The sequence below is a fragment of the Bos indicus x Bos taurus genome, chromosome 16 (assembly GCF_003369695.1).
Source record: "Bos indicus x Bos taurus breed Angus x Brahman F1 hybrid chromosome 16, Bos_hybrid_MaternalHap_v2.0, whole genome shotgun sequence".
In the NCBI taxonomy this organism is placed as follows: Eukaryota; Metazoa; Chordata; class Mammalia; order Artiodactyla; family Bovidae; genus Bos; species Bos indicus x Bos taurus.
The window spans coordinates 27,393,561-27,412,097 of record NC_040091.1 but is presented as its reverse complement, the minus strand read 5'-3'; the positions used below and the strand labels follow the sequence as shown (position 1 = coordinate 27,412,097).

Sequence of the window (18,537 nt, the reverse complement as noted above, 5' to 3'; positions counted from 1 at the left end):
ATCTATTGCTGGACCACAGAAAAGCAATACACTTATAAATACTGATTTTAATCTTGCAGCCTTGCTAATAAATTCACTTATTATAAAATTTTGTAAATTATTTTGTATTTTATTTGTAGACAATCTATGAATAATTGCAGTTTCTGATCTTTCAAACCTTACAGCTTTCTTTCTTTGTCTTTTTTCTTTTCCTTCCTTAGGACCTATGATAGAATGTTGAATAGAAATGGCAACAGAGCAAGCATTCCTGTCACTCCTCTGAATTTAAAAGGAATGCTTTTAACACTTGATCATTCAAAATATGTTATTGCTCTTGGTTTTTGGTAAATGCCCTTAATCAAGTGGTTTCCTAAGAGTTTTTATCATTAACAGATACTAAATTTTATCAAATCTTTCTCTTTCATCTTTTAATTGGTATTGATAGATTTTCTAACATTGAAACTTGCATTTCTGAAATAAACTACACAATTTGATCTTGATGTATCATCCATTAATATACCTTGCTTTAATTGGTAGGTTAATATTTTATTTAGGATTTTTTTGCTTCTGCGGTCATGCATGAAACTTATTTGTAGGATTATACAAACTTCCCTCAAAAACTGAGTTAGAGGCTACTTTCTCTTTTTCTGTTCTGTAGAATAAGTTATATATGATAGGATTCACTCTTCTAGAAACTCAAAAACTCAATTTCTCTGGACCTGATGTGTGTGGTCTGTGGTGGTAAGAGAAAGAGGAATGGGAGTGGTGGTGATTCACTGCTACTAATTCAACAATTTAAGTGGTAAAAGAAAGCTCATATTTCTATTATTGATTGAGACTATCTTATATATTTATATTTTTCTTAAAATTTTTATATTTTGTGTAAGCTTTCAACTTATTATCACAAAACAGTTCATTTACTCTTATCCTTTTAATTCAGATCTGTACTTAGGTCCCTTTTCTGATTTGTATTAGTTACAAAGCCACTGTATGACACTACTGCGTGGTGCGTCACTCACCCTACTCTCCCCTGATCTGGGTTTCAGAAGGCAGCACATCTGTGTTTCAGGAGAGAACACATCGTGAATGGTGCTTCCTGGGGTTGTGCAGTGTCACAACCCTGTCTATGTGTGACTTCCCTTTCTTTCTCCTGGTTGATCTTATCAAATGATTGTCAGTTTATTGACAACTTGTGCTTTTGCTGGTTTTTCTTTATCTTTGATATCTATTATGTTAATTTCTGATAATCTTTATCTTCTTCCTTCTGCCTTCTTAGGATTTATTCTGTTCTACATTCTCACCCCTAACTACTTAGATTGTTAACTCATTAATTTTTTTAGCCCTTTTTGTCTTTTAATACACAGTTTAATGACTATAAGTTTCTCCCTAAACACACAAGTTTTATATGTGTGACATAGTTACTAATGCAGTAGTTTAAGCTCCCTTCAATTCTTCTTTTCTTCTTTCTATTACTATATTCAGTTCTAAGATTTTTTTCCTAATTTCCTTTAGAGGTCCTCCTTTCACCAACTAGTTATTTAGAAAAGTATTTGTTTTTTCAGATATTATGTTTCATTTCCAAATGGTTTCTAGTTAAACTCTTATAAATAAGTTCTAATGTAATTAAAGAGTATGTAATGTATATTGATAATTTTTTAAACAAGATTTATGGTCTTAAATGGCACAGCATTACAACTGTTCCATATACCTTGAAATAGAAGGTATAACTTTTATTTTTTTGATTTTTTATCTGTTGTTATCCTTTTGCATTTTAGGATGCTTTCACACCGTACGTTTTTTAAATTCAATTTGACATTTAAAAAGAAAAAGTTTAGTCCATTTGTATTTACTGTGATTACAGACATTTTGGGGATTTATTTCTACCATCTTATTTTGTTGTCTATGGATCCCTTTTCTTGTTGTTTCTCTGTATTTTATCTCTATTTTTTTCTTTTTTTTTTTTCAGGAAAATTTCTTCAACTTTACCTTTCAACTGTTCTCTTAAGCTTCACTTCTGCTATTATATAATTAAATTTTCAAAACTATTTTTATGCAAGTGCTCCATTTTTTTTATTCTCTAAATGTGAACTGTTTCTTCTGTTACTGTTCAGTCATTTAATGATAGTTTTGTGGTGGTGATTGTTGAAGTTTTCTTCTCCCTGTATTATGTATTTCCTCCAAGCTTCTTTGATTTGTTTCGCTTTCTATCATTCTATAAACAATCCTCAAATGATCACAGTTTGCTGGTTGTATATGAGTCACCACTAAAATAACAATGAAACAACTCTTCATGCACTGGTGTTTTTCAACTGGTAGATTTGACTTTGGGGCAATCTGGGAATTTTGTTAGGTATTTCCTACTGACATTATCTACACATCTTTCCTTTTGGCTGGTCAATTTCCCAGAGAGTAATCTCTAGCTTTTAGCTGTGAGCTTTCTCATAGTTAAACAAAAGAAGAAAACTAAAGATCTCTTTGATTTGAATACATTAATCTACTCTCAGCTGTTCTCAGATTATTTCTGAGAATAAAGAAAGAAAGAATCTTTTGGCTGTGAGAGGTGAAGAAAGATACATATTCTGATTGCTTCTTATACAAACTTTCAAGTAACTGATTGCAGTCTCAGCTGCTCTGCACTTTCAGAGGTACATAATATCCTTAATTCCTGAGTTTGTGGGACTGGAGAGAATAGTGATGGAAGGGAGGAGATGGGGGAGGATGAATCAGCCTGTTTCTGGGCTACACCAACTGACACCTTGGGTTTATAATTTCCACTCTGCTAAATTAATGATAACTTATCCATGTATTTTCAAGCTTTCAAAATTTCACTGGTACTCCCACTTGCTTGTATCTCATCTTGAATTCTCTTATTCCTTACTGTCATTTTAACATGGTTTTAGGAAGGACAGCCATAAAAACAAGGGTTCCAATCCATCATGTTTAAATACAACTCAGAAATATTTTCAAGATTTCTTCTCCACTATTTTTTTCTGAGTGTTTGCTGATACACTCTTTTCTTCATCTGCTCTCTGCTGCCCTCTTCTGCTCTGAGCTGTCGTTTTCTATCCACAGTCCATATCTAGAACCAAACCACCTACTGCCTTCCTGGGATTTCGCAGTTGTTGATTAGTTTCTCATACCCATCAACCTCTTTCACACTTTTTGGCATATCCAAAGTTGGTCTGGGAGAAGGAGTCAGTGTTGATTTGCCTATCTTGTCAGGAAGAACTTCCTAAGAAACCAAGGTTTTCTACATGCCACAACCCTCATTCAATTCTCATGTGATACGTTATATTTTCCATTGTCAGAATGGCTTATCACTAGCCAGGTATGTTTGAGATTTTAATTTAATTATATCTTATTTTACCTTGGTTTTGAGTTTCCTTTATCCTTGTTCCTGTCTTTATTTACTGGTGTCAAATCATTGGGTCTGAATGTCTCCATATATTTTTCTGAACAAAACTATGAAGTGATGAGCTGAAAAAATACATTCACGTTATTTTTAAAATATAAAAAATTATTTCACAGCTATTACTACCGATTCTATAAACTATATATATACATATATATATGTATATATATAGTTCCCAACTTTCCAGTAGGCTTATTAATTTAATACTCTCATTACCTTCAAGTGTTTCTTGTGTGTAATATAATTTTCAGAGCCTTCACTATGCTAGCTATCTTTCTCAGGGCAGTCCATATTGTCTAACTTCCTCTCTATGACAATTTTTTCCTTCTTACATTGATGTGTTTATATACATACAATTCTAATTGACCTTAAATTCTATACTAAATATAATAAGTTTTAAGATCATCTCCCCAAGAATAAATCATCAGAAAGAACTCAGGGAAGTCAACAGAACTGGAAGCCTAAGACACCGAACTCATTTCACCATTCACTAAGTACTAAGGCCACATTCATGTACTACCAGAATGCCTCAGATAGAACAGAATAGAACAAAAGGAAATGGGTTTTGAAATATGCAAGACAGAGAGTCTCTTTCTGATTACCGAGGGAAATTTAACAAGATACAGAAAGTCTCAAAATAAAGTAAATTTTGCATGGAAGTAAATTCTAACTAAATAATTTAAGCCAAGAATAATTTTCTTAGCTTTTAGCTGTGAGTTTTTTCAGTCATTTAAATACATTAAGAAATGTATGGAGGTTTCCAGGTTCGATGCATGAGACAGAGTGCTCAGGGTCGGTGCACTGGGATGACCCTGAGGGATGGGATAGGAGCAAGATGGGAGGGGGATTCAGGATGGGGAACACATGTATACCCATGGCTAATTCATGTCAATGTATGGCAAAAAACACTACAATATTGTTAAGTAATTAGTCTCCAATTAAAATAAATAAATTAATTAAAAAACTAAAAAGAGAGTTACCATATGACCCAGCCACTCCACTCTTGGGCCTGTATCTGGAGAAAAACATGGTTCAAAAGGATATATGCACCCCAGTGTTCACTGAAGCACTATTCACAATAGCCAAGATATGGAAACAACTTAAATGTCCATTAGCAGATGAATGGACAAAGATGTGGCACATGTGTACAATGGGATGCTGCTGCTGCTGCTAAGTCACTTCAGTCGTGTCCGACTCTGTGCGACCCCATAGACGGCAGCCCACCAGGCTCCACCATCCCTGGGATTCTCCAGGCAAGAACACTGGAGTGGGTTGCCATTTCCTTCTCCAATGCATGAAAGTAAAAAGTGAAAGTGAAGTTGCTCAGTTGTGTCAGACTCTTGGCGACCCCATGGACTACAGCCTACCAGGCTCCTCCATCCATGGGATTTCCCAGGCAAGAGTACTGGAGTGGGGTGCCATTGCCTTTTCTGAATGGGATGCTACTCAGCCATAATAAAGAATGAACTAATTCCATTTACAGCAATATCGAGGGACTGGAAATTATCATACTAAGTACAAGTCAAAAAGAGAAGGACAAATACAACTATCATTGTATGTGAAAACTAAAATATGGCACAAATGAAGTTATTTGCGAAACAGAAACAAACTCACAGACATGGAGAAGACTTGTAGTTACCAAGGGGGAGGAGAGTGGGAGAGGGGTGGACTGGAAGTTTGAGGTTAGGAGATGCAAACTATTATATATAGAATAAAAAACATCCTACTGTACAGCACAGGGGGCTATATTCAATATTCTGAGATAAACTATAATGCAAAGAATATAAAAAAGAATGTACAGATTTGTATAACTGAGTCACTTTGCTGTATAGCAGAAATTAACAAAACACTGTAAATCAACTATACTTCAATAAAAGTAAAATTTTTAAAAAATATGGTACTGACACAAAAACAGTAACTAATACAGTAACTAATATTAATTTCCAGTCCATCCATATTGCAGATCAATCGAACAGGATAGAGAGCCCAGATATGAACTCACACACATATAGTCAATCTATGACAAAGGCTTCCCTAGTAGCTCAGCTGGTAAAGAATCTTCCTGCAATGCAGGAAACCCCGGTTCAATTCCTGAGTCAGGCAGATCCCCTGGAGAACAGATAGGTTACCCACTCTAGTATTCTTGGGCTTCCCTGGTGGCTCAGCTGGTGAAGAATCTGCCTGCAATGCAGGAGATCTGGGTTCAATCCATGGGTTGAGAAGATCCCCTGGAGAAGGAAAAGACTACCCATTCCAGTATTCTGGCCTGGAGAATTCCATGGACTGTATAGTACATGGGGTCGCAAAGAGTCAACAAATCTATGACAAAGGAGGCAAGAACATACAAGACAGTCTCTTCAATAAGGGGTACTGCAAAAACTGGACAGCCACATATAAAAGAATGAAATCAGAACATTCTTTAACACCATATACAAAAATAAACTCAAAATGGATTAAAGATCAAAATGTTAAGACCAGATACTATAAAACTCCTAGAGGAAAACACAGGCAGAACACTCTTTGACATAAAACACAGCAATATGTTTTTGGATCCTTGTCCTAAAGCAAAGGAAATAAATGCAAAAGTAAACAAATGGGACCTAATTAAAACTTAAAAAGCTTTTGTGTAGTAAAGGAAATCACTGATAAAATGAAAGGACAGCCTACTGAATGGGAGAAAATATTTGCCAATGATATGACCCATAATGGGTTAATATCCAAAATACATAAACAGCTAATTCAACTCAATATAAAAAGTCTGGTTTAAAAATGGACAGAAGGTATGAATAGACTCTATTCCAAAGAAGACAACACAGATGGCCAACAGGCACATGAAAATATGCTCAACATCATTAATCAAACAGAGGAATGCAAATTCAAACCACACTGAGATATCACCTCAAACCTGTCATAATAGCTATCATAGAAAAGAATACAAATAACAAATGTTGGCAAGGATGGAGAGAAAAGACAACCTTCTGACACTGTTGGTGGGAGGTGTAAATTGGTGTAGACACTGTGGAAAACAATACAGAGGTTTTTAAAAAAAACTAAAAATAGAACCACCATCAGTTCAGTTCACTCGCTCAGTTGTGTCCAACTTTTTGCTACCCCATGGACTGCAGCATGCCAGGCTTCCCTATCCACCACCAACTCCCAGAGCTTACTCAAACTCATGTCCACCAACTAGCTCATCCTCTGTCATCCTCCACCCAAAAAAACTGTTAGAGTTAATAAACAAATTCAGTAAAGCTGTAGGAATCAAAATCAACATTCAAAAATCAATTGCATTTCTATATACTAACAATGAACTACACAAAAAAGAAATTGAGAAATCAATCACACTTACAATAACACCAAAAAAGATAAATTCTGAAGGACAAATTTAACCAAGGAAATTAAAAGACCTGTACATTGAAAACTATAAGACACTGATGAAAGAAACCGAAGCAAAACACAAAATTATGGAAAATTAGCTCATGCTCACATATTACAGTAACTAATATTAAAATGCCCATACTTCCCAAAACAATCAACAGATCCAATGCTATCTCTATCAAAATTCCAATAGCATTTTTCATAAAAGTAGGGAAAAAAATGCTTTGCTTGGAACCACGAGAGATCCTCAATAATCAAAGCCATTTTTGGAAAAAAGAATAAAGCTACAGGTATCACACTTTCTGACTTCAAGGTATATTACAGAAATCTGCAGTCCTGTGTCGGGAACCAGTCCAGAAATTCAAGCAGTCCAGAAATTCAAGCAGAAATTCAGAATTTCTGCAGTCCAGAAATTCAAGCAGTCCTGTGTCAGGAACCGGGGCAGAGGCCAATGTGTTTCTTATTATTTCACAATAGTCTATTGTTGGCTGGCTTTGAAGATGGAAAGATTAGTTCAGATAGAATTAATAAACAAATTCAGTAAAGTTATAGGTTACAAAATCAATAGGAATTTGGCCAAGATGGCAGAGAAGGCAGACCCTGAGCTCACCTCCTCCTATGGGCACACAAAAGTTACAGAGCAATTACTGATGATAAAGACTGGAATCTAGCAGAAAATACCTTTATCTTTAGTTGTGACTAAAGATAAAAAAATAGGAAAGGTACAGTTAAGTCTCAGACCCCTAGTGGGCAACTCACAAATTACAAATACAGAGGAGTAAGAGGTCCATGCCCCACATCAGCGTCCCTAGTCCAGGGGTCCTGCATCAGGAACATGAGCCCCCAGAACATATGGCTTTGAAAGTCAGCAGAATTTACTTTCAGGACACCCAGAGGGCTGAGGGAAACAGGAACTCCATTCTTACCGGGTGCACATAAAATCTCACATGTTCTAGGACTCAGGGCAAAAGTAGTAAGTTGAAAGGAACCTGGGTCACACCTTATCTGATGATTCTGGAGAGCATTCCAGGGAAGCAGGAGGCAACTGGAAGTCATCCTGGGGATACAGACACTGGGAGTAGTCATTTTAGGGAACTTTTTCTATCATGAGGACAGGGACACTAGCAAGCACCACTTTGGAATTTCTCTCTAGCATATTAGAACTCACCCCTACCCACCTACCTGTTAGCGCCAGTACTGGGATGCCTCAGGCCAAGTAACTAGCCCAAGTGCGAACAAAGCCCCACCAACCAGCAGGCTGGCTGCTATCGGGGTGCTGAACCCACAGCTGCCCCAGGACAAGACCCTCTTCACCAGAGACCCTGGAACCCAGCTCCCACTCACCAGTAGACCAGCACCAGCCCCAGGACCTACTGGGCCCTGTCCCCTCCTACCAGTGGGGGGAGAGGGTGGAATACTTCCAGGGCCCTATAGCCAGAGACTCCAGATTCCAGCACTGCCCACCAGAGGGCAGCCAGCCCCAAGGCCAGCCTACATACACCAGTAAACCAGCACTAGCTCTGAGACCTCCCGGGCCTCAGCTCCACCTACGGTAGGCCTAAATACCAGCTCCAAACCCTGGCCCCTGTAGCCATAGACCTCAAGCCCTAGCACTGCCCATCAGAGGGCCAGCACTAGTCCTGTACCAGCCTCACGTGCCAGTTGGCTAGCATCCGCTCCAGGATCACTGCAGTTTCACAGCTTGCCATGGCAGGACCTAGACTACCCTGCCAGCAGGCTAATCCCAGCCCTAAGACACCCTGGATCCCTCAGCCAGCTGTGCCAGGAACAAGCCCCAACCACCACCAAGTCAACACTAGCTCTGGGACACTGGTCCCTTCAGTCAGTGGCCCCAGGATCCAATCCCACCTCCTAGCAGGTTGACATCAGCTTCACATCTGCCAGGACTCTATAGCCAGCCACCTTGTGACCCTACCCAACCCCATCAATCAGTAGCCAGCAACCTCTACCCAAGGCAGGGCCTGCCTGGCGACCAACCAGGTCGGGGGCCAGCCAGGCCTAGTAGACCACCCACAAGTGTCAACTTGCCACAACATAAGGACTCATACAGCTCACATATGGCACACCCCTAAACAATATAGCTCTTTGACTAGGGGGAATGTTCGATTAGGATACATAGGACATCCCTATAAAAGGCCACGTTTCCAAAGTCAGGAAATGTAACAAGCCTACAAAACACATGGAAATAAGAACAACAAGTTAGGCAAAATGAGAAAACAGAGAAACATGTTCCAAACAAAGGAACAAGATAAAACCCCAAAAGAATTAAATGAAGTGGGGACAGAAAATCTACTTGAGAAAGAGTTCAGGGTAGTGATCATAAAGATGATCAAAGAACTCAAGAGGATTTGGGATGAACAGAGTGAGAAGTTTTTAACAAAGAGTTTAAAATATAGATGGACCGGAGATGAATAATATAGTGCTGAAATGCAAAATACACTAGAAGGAATGATCAGTAGACTAAATGATACAGAGGAACAGATCATGAGCTGGAAGACAGGTAGTGGAAGTAACTGAAAAGAAACAGGACAAAAAAAAAAAAAAAGAAAAGATGACAATTTAAGAGACCTTTAGGCTTCCCTCGTAGCTCAGCTGGTAAAGAATCCGCCTACAATGCGGGAGACCTGGATTAAATCCCTGGGCTGGGAAGATCCCCTGGAGAAGGAAATGGCTACCCACTCCAGTATTCTGGCTGGGACAATTCCATGGGCAGAGGAGACTGGCAGGCTACAGTCCATGGGGTCTTGAAGAGTTGGACACAACTGAGCTACTTTCACTTTCACTGGGACATCAAACATACTAACATGCACATTACAGAGATCCCAGAAGGAGAAGAGAGAGAGAAGACATAGAGCTGAAAACTTTCCTAACTTTGGAAAAGGCTTCCAGGTCCAGGAAGTACAGAGAGTCCCAAACAGGTTCAACACAGAGAGGACCAATCAAGGCACATGTAATTAAAATAGTAAAAATTAAAGAGACTATTAAAAGCAGCATGAGAAAAACAACAAGTTATGTACAAGGCTATAAGGCTCATAGCTAACTTTCGACAGAAACTCTGCAGGCCAGAAGAAAGTGGCATGATATATCTACAGTGATAAAAGGGGGAAATAGTAATAATCTATTCAGTAAGGCTTTCATTCAAAGTTAATGGAAAGATTATGAGTTTTACATGCAAGCAAAAGCTAAAAGAGGTCATCACTACCAAACTAGCTGTACAAGAAATGTTCAAGGGATTTCTCTACGTGAAAAAGAATAGACCACAACTAAAAACGACAAAAAAATAAAAAGACATGTCAAGTCAGTGGGAAAAACTGATCTAGAAAAAAAGGACCACATGGGAATAAATTGAAACTGAACATTTTCTCATTCACACCAAATATACAAACAAAATAAAAATTTAACTCCAGTGTAATTAAGTACTTAAATATCAAAATTAAAACTTTAAAATATATTTAATATTTCTCTGATGGGGGAAAGGAAAGATTTTTAAACAAGAGTGTATATAAAAGTCTATATACTTAACTGTATTAAAATAAAGAACTTTTGATAAATCTCACTTTTAATAAAGAAAAGCTGTATACTGTGAAATGATAGCTGCAAAATATATTTGGTACATAGTCTGCAAAGATGGAAAAGGAAATGGCAACCCACTCCAGTGTTCTTGCCTGGAGAATCCCATGGACAGAGAAGCCTGGTAGGCTACAGTCCCTGGGGTCGCACAGAGTCGGACCCAACTGAAGCGACTTAGCAGCAGTCTCCAAAGATAACCACAATTCCTACATGCATGTCTATTTATCACAAAGTAGAGTCTATTCCTCTTTCTCAAAGCAGAGCTTGTCTTAGTGATTTCTTCTGACCAACAGAGACCTGTTAAAATAACTTTATGCCAGTTCCAGGCCTAGCCCTTAAGAGTCCTGCCAGCTTCCCCTCTCCCTCTCGAAGCGAAGAACTGTGGGAGAAATCCAACTACCCTGCTGAGACTACACATGCTCCAAGTCATCAGCCACACAGAAAAGTTCTGAACCACCAGACATGAGTGAAGACATTTTGAACCTTCCAGCCCCACCCAGCCATCAAATAAATATAGTCAGATGAGTGACCCAGGGCCATATGAAGCTACAAAAACACCCCTCTGAGCCTAGAGCCTAGAGAAATAATAAATCATTCTTGATTTAAGCCAGTGAATTCTAGAGCGATTTGTTAAACAGCAATAAACAACTGAAGTGACATCTAACATACATACCACAAAAAATTAGTCTCAAGAACAAAAAAAAGAACTACACTAAAAAAAAAAAAAACGACTAGAACAATTACACAGGCAAATGATATGTACAGGCATTTCACAGAAGAAGAAATAAACATAACAAGTTATGTTCAATGTCATTACTAATCAGGATCATGCAAATTAAGATCATAAGTCAACATTTCTGTAATTCAACTGGCAAAAGAAGTTTGACAACATCAAGCAGAGAGGATAGACATTAGTAGTATCTCTTAGATTGCTGGTAAGAGTATATAACCACTCCAGAAAAGTTTGGCATCTTCTTTAAAAACTAAACATTACCCTACATCTCAGCAATTACATCCTAATATACCTACTCCCCAAGTGGCGCTAGTGGTAAAGAACCCACTTGCCAATGCAGGAGACATAAGAGATGCGTTCTAAAAAAAAAAAGAGATGGGTTCTATCCTTGGGTCAGGATGATCCAAAGAGCATGGTAACCCCCTCAAGTACGCTTGCCTGGAGAATCCCATGGCTAGATAAGCCTGGAGGACTACAGTCCACAGGGTCACAAAGAGCAGAGCATGACTGAGGCGACTTTAGCACACACACACATACCTACAATGGACACAAGTTTGAGCAAAATTCAGGAGATAGGGAAGGATAAGTAAGCCTGGCATGCTGCAGTCCATGCGGTTGCAAAGAGTTAGACATGATGAAGTGTTTGGCATGCACGCATACCTACATACACACACACACACACACAAATAAAAACTTTTTCACATGTGCAATAGAAAACAGTACAAAATCTTCCACAGTAGCCTTGAGAATAATATCTAAAAGCTGGAAACAACACTAAAAGCCCAGCACTAAGAGAATAAACAAATTATGATCTAATAATACAATGAAATATTACACTACAGTAAAAATAAAACAATTAACCTTGGTAAAATATCATTGGTAAGAGGAATTATTAGAAAACTCATTCAGAATATTTTTCTTTTTTGTAAACTTCAAAAACAGTTAAGCTAAGAAATATACTGTAGACATACACGTGTGATTTTGAAAGCTTTTAATACTTCAAGATAATATGAAAAGAACTAAATCAGGGATGATGGAGACCTGAGGACCTCCATAGTCACTGCCCTTGCTGAACTCTTGCTGAACACTCTAAAATAAAACTGCTGAACAGCTGCTGAGTTGCTGAAATATGCTAAGAACTGGACTAAAGAAAATATACCTTTCCCTAGTAACATATGAGATGTGCTTGATAAGCCGATTGCATATATGTAACAAATGTTCCTCCAATAAACAATTTGTTTAAACCCGCAAGAACGTCCCGTTCCCCCATCAAAAACTCTACCTATTTTCCTCCAGTGGGACACTGTTCTGGCTTCCTCCAAAACTGTGGTTCCCCCAATTGCAATTCTAAGACCCCCATTAATCAATTTTTGACCTCTTTATAGTTTGTGGTCCTTCCAGTTGACAATAATAAACACAAAATTCTTGAGGAGTTATAGAAGGCAGAGAGATAAAATAAGAGAAAGATTTGAAGATAAATGTTGCTAATAACCTACTTATTGTCTTATGCGGTGAATTTGCAGGTGACTATTTTATAACTTGAACATACAATTTATTAGTTTTTAAAGACCCATGCAATGATCAATGATGACAGGATGCCATCAATATAGTACAATACAATACAATCTGGTGCATATGAAAATCCTTACCCACTCTGTAAAAAAAAAAAAAAAAAAAAAAACAAAGAGGCCAAAAGTATATCATTTATTGGTTTGTTAGAAAAGTTACCAGCAGACAATAGGTTAATGTCTTAAAAATGCTGAAACAAAAATAACCGCCCATCAAGAAGTTTATATTGTTGAATATGTAAAAAGACTGAGATTATCACCTACAGACCCTCACTTAACAGAATAATTAAGGATGTACTTCAGCACAAAGTGACATAGAGATGAGATGTATACAAAGTGACAGAATGAACAATGGCCTCCCCAAAGGTGTCCACATCCTAACCACCCAGAACCCATGAATAAGTTACCTTACATGGTAAAAGGGACTTTGCAGATGTAATTAAACTAAAATCTCAAAATGGGGAGATTATTCTGGATTATCCAGTGGGTTCAACATAATCACAAGGAACCATGCAAGAGGGAGATAGGAAGATCAAAGGCAGAGAAGGATGTGAGAATGGAAGCCAAGGTCAGAGAAGAGAAGATACAATGCTGCAGGCTTTAAAGATAAGAGAAGGGACTACAAGCCAAGGAATGTAGGCAACCTCTGAAGGGAAGAACAGCTAAGGAAACAGATTTCTCCCTGAGAGCCTCCAAAAAGGAATGCTGAACACATTTTACACATTTTAGCCTTCTGACCTCCAGAACTGTAAAATAATACATTTGTGTTGCTCTCAGCCACGAAATTTGTGGTAATTCCAATTAACAATGGGAGACAAAGACATAGTTACATATATTCACTTATTAAATGCTCACAAAGCCTCTTTGAGTTAGGCACTAGTCTTAAACCCACTTAACATGGTATTACACTCACTTGACATAAAGAAATCAAAGAACAAAATAAGTGGTGGACCTGGATACAAATCCAGGATCCACACCATTAACCTCCATAAAAGTGGTCTTTTAAATGAAAGAACATTGTATCAGAAAAGATTACTGAAAAAACCATTTAAAAAAATATGTATTATGTCAGTAAACATAATGAAAGATTACATTTTAAAAGTTAAAATTAAAATACTGAAACAATAACAGTGTTGGGTAGGAAGAAGTTCAATGGGCATTGTACCTTAAGATCCTTGTTATTAAAAAAAAAACAACAGATGACTGTTATTGTCAACAGAAACAAATATTTAAAAAATGACTGACTTTGTCAGAAAAAATTTATGGACAAATATGTACTAAGGTAACACACTAAAATAACATAAACATAATCTATGGAGCCTAAACAGAGCTGGAAAAATAAATAACACATAGAATGACTGACAGACAGACAGGAGGAGTATAGATGATTCAGAAAATTTCAGCAGCAGACAGGGAAGTGTGATATACAAAAAACACAAAAGAGAAGTAAATCTGGCCCTGTTTCTTCAGTAATCACAATAATAAAAGTGGACTCATTCCATTTATTTAAAGACAGATTGAACAATCAAACTAGACAATGTAGCTAAAAATGTTGCTTATAAAACACATCCATAAAGCAAAAGCGTATCAAAAAGTTCAAAATAAAGAAATGGATGCTGGTGAGAAAGGAAAATGATGCAGTTGCTATGGAAAACTGTCATCGTACTTCAATAAATTAAACACAGAATTACCATATGATCCAACAATTCCACTTCTAGGTAAATACCAAAAGAATCAAAGGCAGTGATTCAAACATATATTTGTACACCAATGTTCAGAGCAGCATTATTCATAAAAGCCAAAAGGTAAAAACAACCCAAATGTCCATTAACAGATGAATGGCTAAAGAAAGTAGGTATATACGTACAATGGAATTATTCAGTCTTAAAAAATGACACAGATCACAGAATATCAAAAATGATATCTTGACACAGACCACAATACTTCTAGGATGAACCTAGAAGCCATCATGCTAAGTAAATAATCCAAACACAAAGGACAAAATTTCTAGAAATCCACTTGAATGAGGTTTCTAGAATAGTCAAATTTTACTGGCTATCAGGAGATAGAAGCAGTAATGAAGAGTTAGTATTAAATAAGTACAGAATTTCAGTTGCGGATGATGAAAGTTGGGAAGATGGATTGTGGTAATAGACACACAACAATTTAATGCCACTGAAATATACGTTTAGACATATTATGTCGTGCAATAAAGAAACAAAGAAACAGAAAATACTATACCATGCCAATGGTAATAAAAACAACACTGATTTAACAACATTCTATCAGACAAAATAGAATTTAAAGGAAAAGCATTAATAAGGAGAAATGGAGACTCAACATAATAATAGAAGGGACAATCCATCAAAGAGCTATAATACTTATAACTTTTAAGTACCTAAGATTGCCTCAAAATATACAAAGCAAAGCCTGACAGAATTACAGGAAACTCGACATTTCGCAAAAACATGGTGAGCTATTTCAACCTATCTCAATGATCTATAGATCAAGTGAGCAAAAAAAGTAGTACATATACACAAGATTTGACCCTCCCAATGAACAGTCTTGGGCTACAGTCCACAGGGTCGCAAAAGAGTCAGACGTGACTTAGCAACTAAACAAAAACAATATAAATAGAGGGAACCCTGTACCTAATAAAAGAATTTACTTTCCTTTCAAATCACATAAAATACTTATAAAAATTGATGATATGCTAGGTAACCAAAGACTTAATACACTTCAAAGATATAATATTATGTAGACTACATTTTCTAACATAAAGCAAATAAATAAGTCAAAAATAAAAACAGATTTTTAAAAAACTGTCTAGTTTGAAGACTTGAAATAGCACTCCTAAATAAAGTAACAGATTAAAAAGAAAATAAAAATGGAAATTACTCTCTAGTTAGAACCATTCAGAAAATATCACATATTTAAGGTTTGTGGATGCAGTTTTAGCAGCTCTTAGAATTAAAAATAAGAAGAGCATTAAATTAATTTAGTATTTTAAAGATTGCAAGTAAATAAAGGATTCAATAAAGAAGCTAGAAACTGAACAAGCTTAAAGGCAGGGAAATCAGTATAACAGAAAACAATCAAGATCAATAAAATTAATTGATTTCCTTCATCAACTTGATGAAGTTGAAAGGAAAACAGAAAAGTACACAAAAGGCTCTCATTTACTCCCAAAAGTAACAGACACGAGGCTGAAAGTGTTTCACAGGTGAGGTTTATCAAACAAGCAAAGAACAGAAAATCCTTATGATATACAAACTTCACAAGTAAAGAAGGAAAGTCATTGAACTCATTTCTTGAAACTTAAAGAGCAGTGATTCCCAAACAAGACAAGAACTGTATACTACACCAAAAAATTACATAGACAATAACATTTATGAATGTAAGTGCAAATATCATAAATAAAACATTAACAAATCAAATCCAACAATGTCTGCCTATGTACACATATGATACATACACATGTACTGATACATATCTTAGTGGAGTTTATCCCATGAATGCAAGTACATCTATGAATGTTAATAATGTAATAAAATATATTAATTCTTTGAAGAGTCTGTTTACTCACATAAAATCACACACATATTCATCTATATTTGTGTCACGTGTACACACATATGTGTAAGTATATATTACGCAAATTTTTTAAGAGTTCATTACTCACTTATCGGGGATATAAACACCAAGCTCGCATTGAGGCAGGAGTAGAAGAGAGCTCACTCAGCCTCATGAACAGAAACCAACAAGCCCTGCGCCAGGAAGACGAGCTCTTCGAGGGCAGGGACAGTCGTCTGACTGGCGCCTGGCGCAGGGCGGTGCACAACGACTGCGTAACGACGTCGAGGCCTTCCGTTCTCAGGCAGCCCCGCAAACCAACGGTCACCGGACCCCCGAGGTCCCAAGGTCCCAGCCGTTATGGAACGCAGTCCCCGAGGCCCTTACCTGCTGCTCTGTGGCCCAGTGGCCGCCTGGGCCCATTTTAGGGCTGAATAGTGAGGCTTGGCCCGCACATGCTGGAAAGGAAAGCGCCAGGCGAGGATGCCCTTGAAGAACCAAAGAGGACCGCCTGGAGACCCACCTGCAAACCCCAGGGCGCCATGGCTAGCGGTTTCAGGGGTGTGGTCTCAAGGCCCGCGCAATGGATGCTGGGGGCATGGGGCAGGATCAGGGCCAACACTGGACCGGCCAATGAAGTGGCCAGCGCCTTCTAGGTTCCCACGCCAGCGATATCACAGCCGCAAAGGGCATCACGACACTGACGGTGCAGAAAAGGGTGGAGGCAGAAATGTGCACTAAAAGCACATATGATATTTTGCACGTTATAGACCTCAGTCTAACATGTCAACCACTTGCACAGGAAAAACGGAGACATTGCAGAATGAGCCCCTCTGGGACCTTTGAAAGAAATGGCTTTTTAATATTTTCAAAACGTTTATGTTGTGAACAAAATACTTAATAAGTTTATTAAATAATAAATTTATTGAATTAATAAACTTTGTTTATTAAATAAGTTTGTTAAATTAATAAGTAAGTTCATGTGGGCATAAACTTACCATTTAAAAACCTCAGTTATTAGTAAAAGGTTATCTATGGGCATATAATATGAGTGTAAGAGTGTGTGGACTGAAAATAGATGCCCAAACTGAGAGCTGTGAGTTACATTTTGTTGGAGTGGGGGTGCTTATGAGGACTATAGTCCAGGACACAACCTCTCAGATGGCTCTGAGGAACTGCTTGCCAGAGGTGGGAGTCTGGCAGAGGTCAGTATGTATGATTTTGATGAAGGGGAATACATGCAGTCAAGCATACATTTTGGCAGAGGCTTGCTGCTAGTGCAGAGAAGGTTGCTGATAGTCACAAGGAGCAAATGTCTCTTAATGATTTTAGTGCTCTTCTAGATGTGAGAAGATATAAAAAAAATTAGGCTCATGAAGTCTTCTGAAAAGATCTAACTACCTGAAGGCCAGCTCTACCAAATTTCCCTAGAGCACAGAGTGCCTCATTCCTGCTCTCTGTCTGGAACTCCTTTCGGGATGTGTTGAAGGTCAGCGACTGCAGTGGCCAGGGACTTCATTCTTGTAGAACTGGGTGGTGAGCTACGTTGTTTGGTTGGCAAGCTAAAGGAATGAATCCTAAGAAATAGTTGAATTGTGTGTTTATGTGTCTATGTAAAAATGCCTCATTTCTTTTTAAATGTCTTATAAAAAATTTAGTAGGTGAATATCCTATATGTGACTCAACATTTCTTTACTGAACACTTACTATGTACCACACAGGACGCATGGGTCCCTTCTTTATATTTCTTGGTAGGGGCCACAGAAGAAAAGCAATATAGAGTTTTGCTGCATTCTACTATAGCTAAAACTGTGTTTAAGAATAAACTTCCCACTATTCATATAAATTAAGCTTGAATATGTAATCATTCAGCACATCACAATAAAATTTGAGGATGAATTTGAGTCTGAGAAGCTGCTAAGAATTTGAATGTTGAGGGTGAGGAAAGACATTTTAAAAGGGAAAATCATTTTGCAAATAAGGTTACCTTACGTGCCAATAATCATTTCTATTCGATAAACTTAGCCAAAACATTAGAGTTATAACTCAATAAAATATCAGTCAATAAATTGTCTAAAACAGAACAAGATAAACAAAAAAACTATGAAGCCATCTTCTTCCCGTGTCTTCTCTGTCTCAACAAATAGCAGCTCTACTGTGGAGTCTTCCTTGACACTCACTTCTCCCTTACTCTCTACCCCAATTCAATTTATTATCAAGTTCTGTGGATTCTACCCACGACACGTATCTTGTCTATCACTTTGGTCCACCTCTACTGTTTTGGTGGTAGGCCAAGAAATGGC

The 18,537-nt window shown here is 37.6% G+C and overlaps 1 protein-coding gene across 1 annotated transcript in view; it reads right to left on the bottom strand.

The window, feature by feature from the left end:
* Positions 1-15,118, bottom strand: part of DNAH14 (dynein axonemal heavy chain 14) — a 376,162-nt gene extending 361,044 nt beyond the window's left edge. The window contains exon 1 of the mRNA XM_027564099.1: positions 15,105-15,118. Within this exon, the coding sequence (XP_027419900.1) occupies positions 15,105-15,118 (14 nt within the window). The remainder of the gene's footprint in view (positions 1-15,104) is intronic.
* Positions 15,119-18,537: the final 3,419 nt, after the last annotated feature.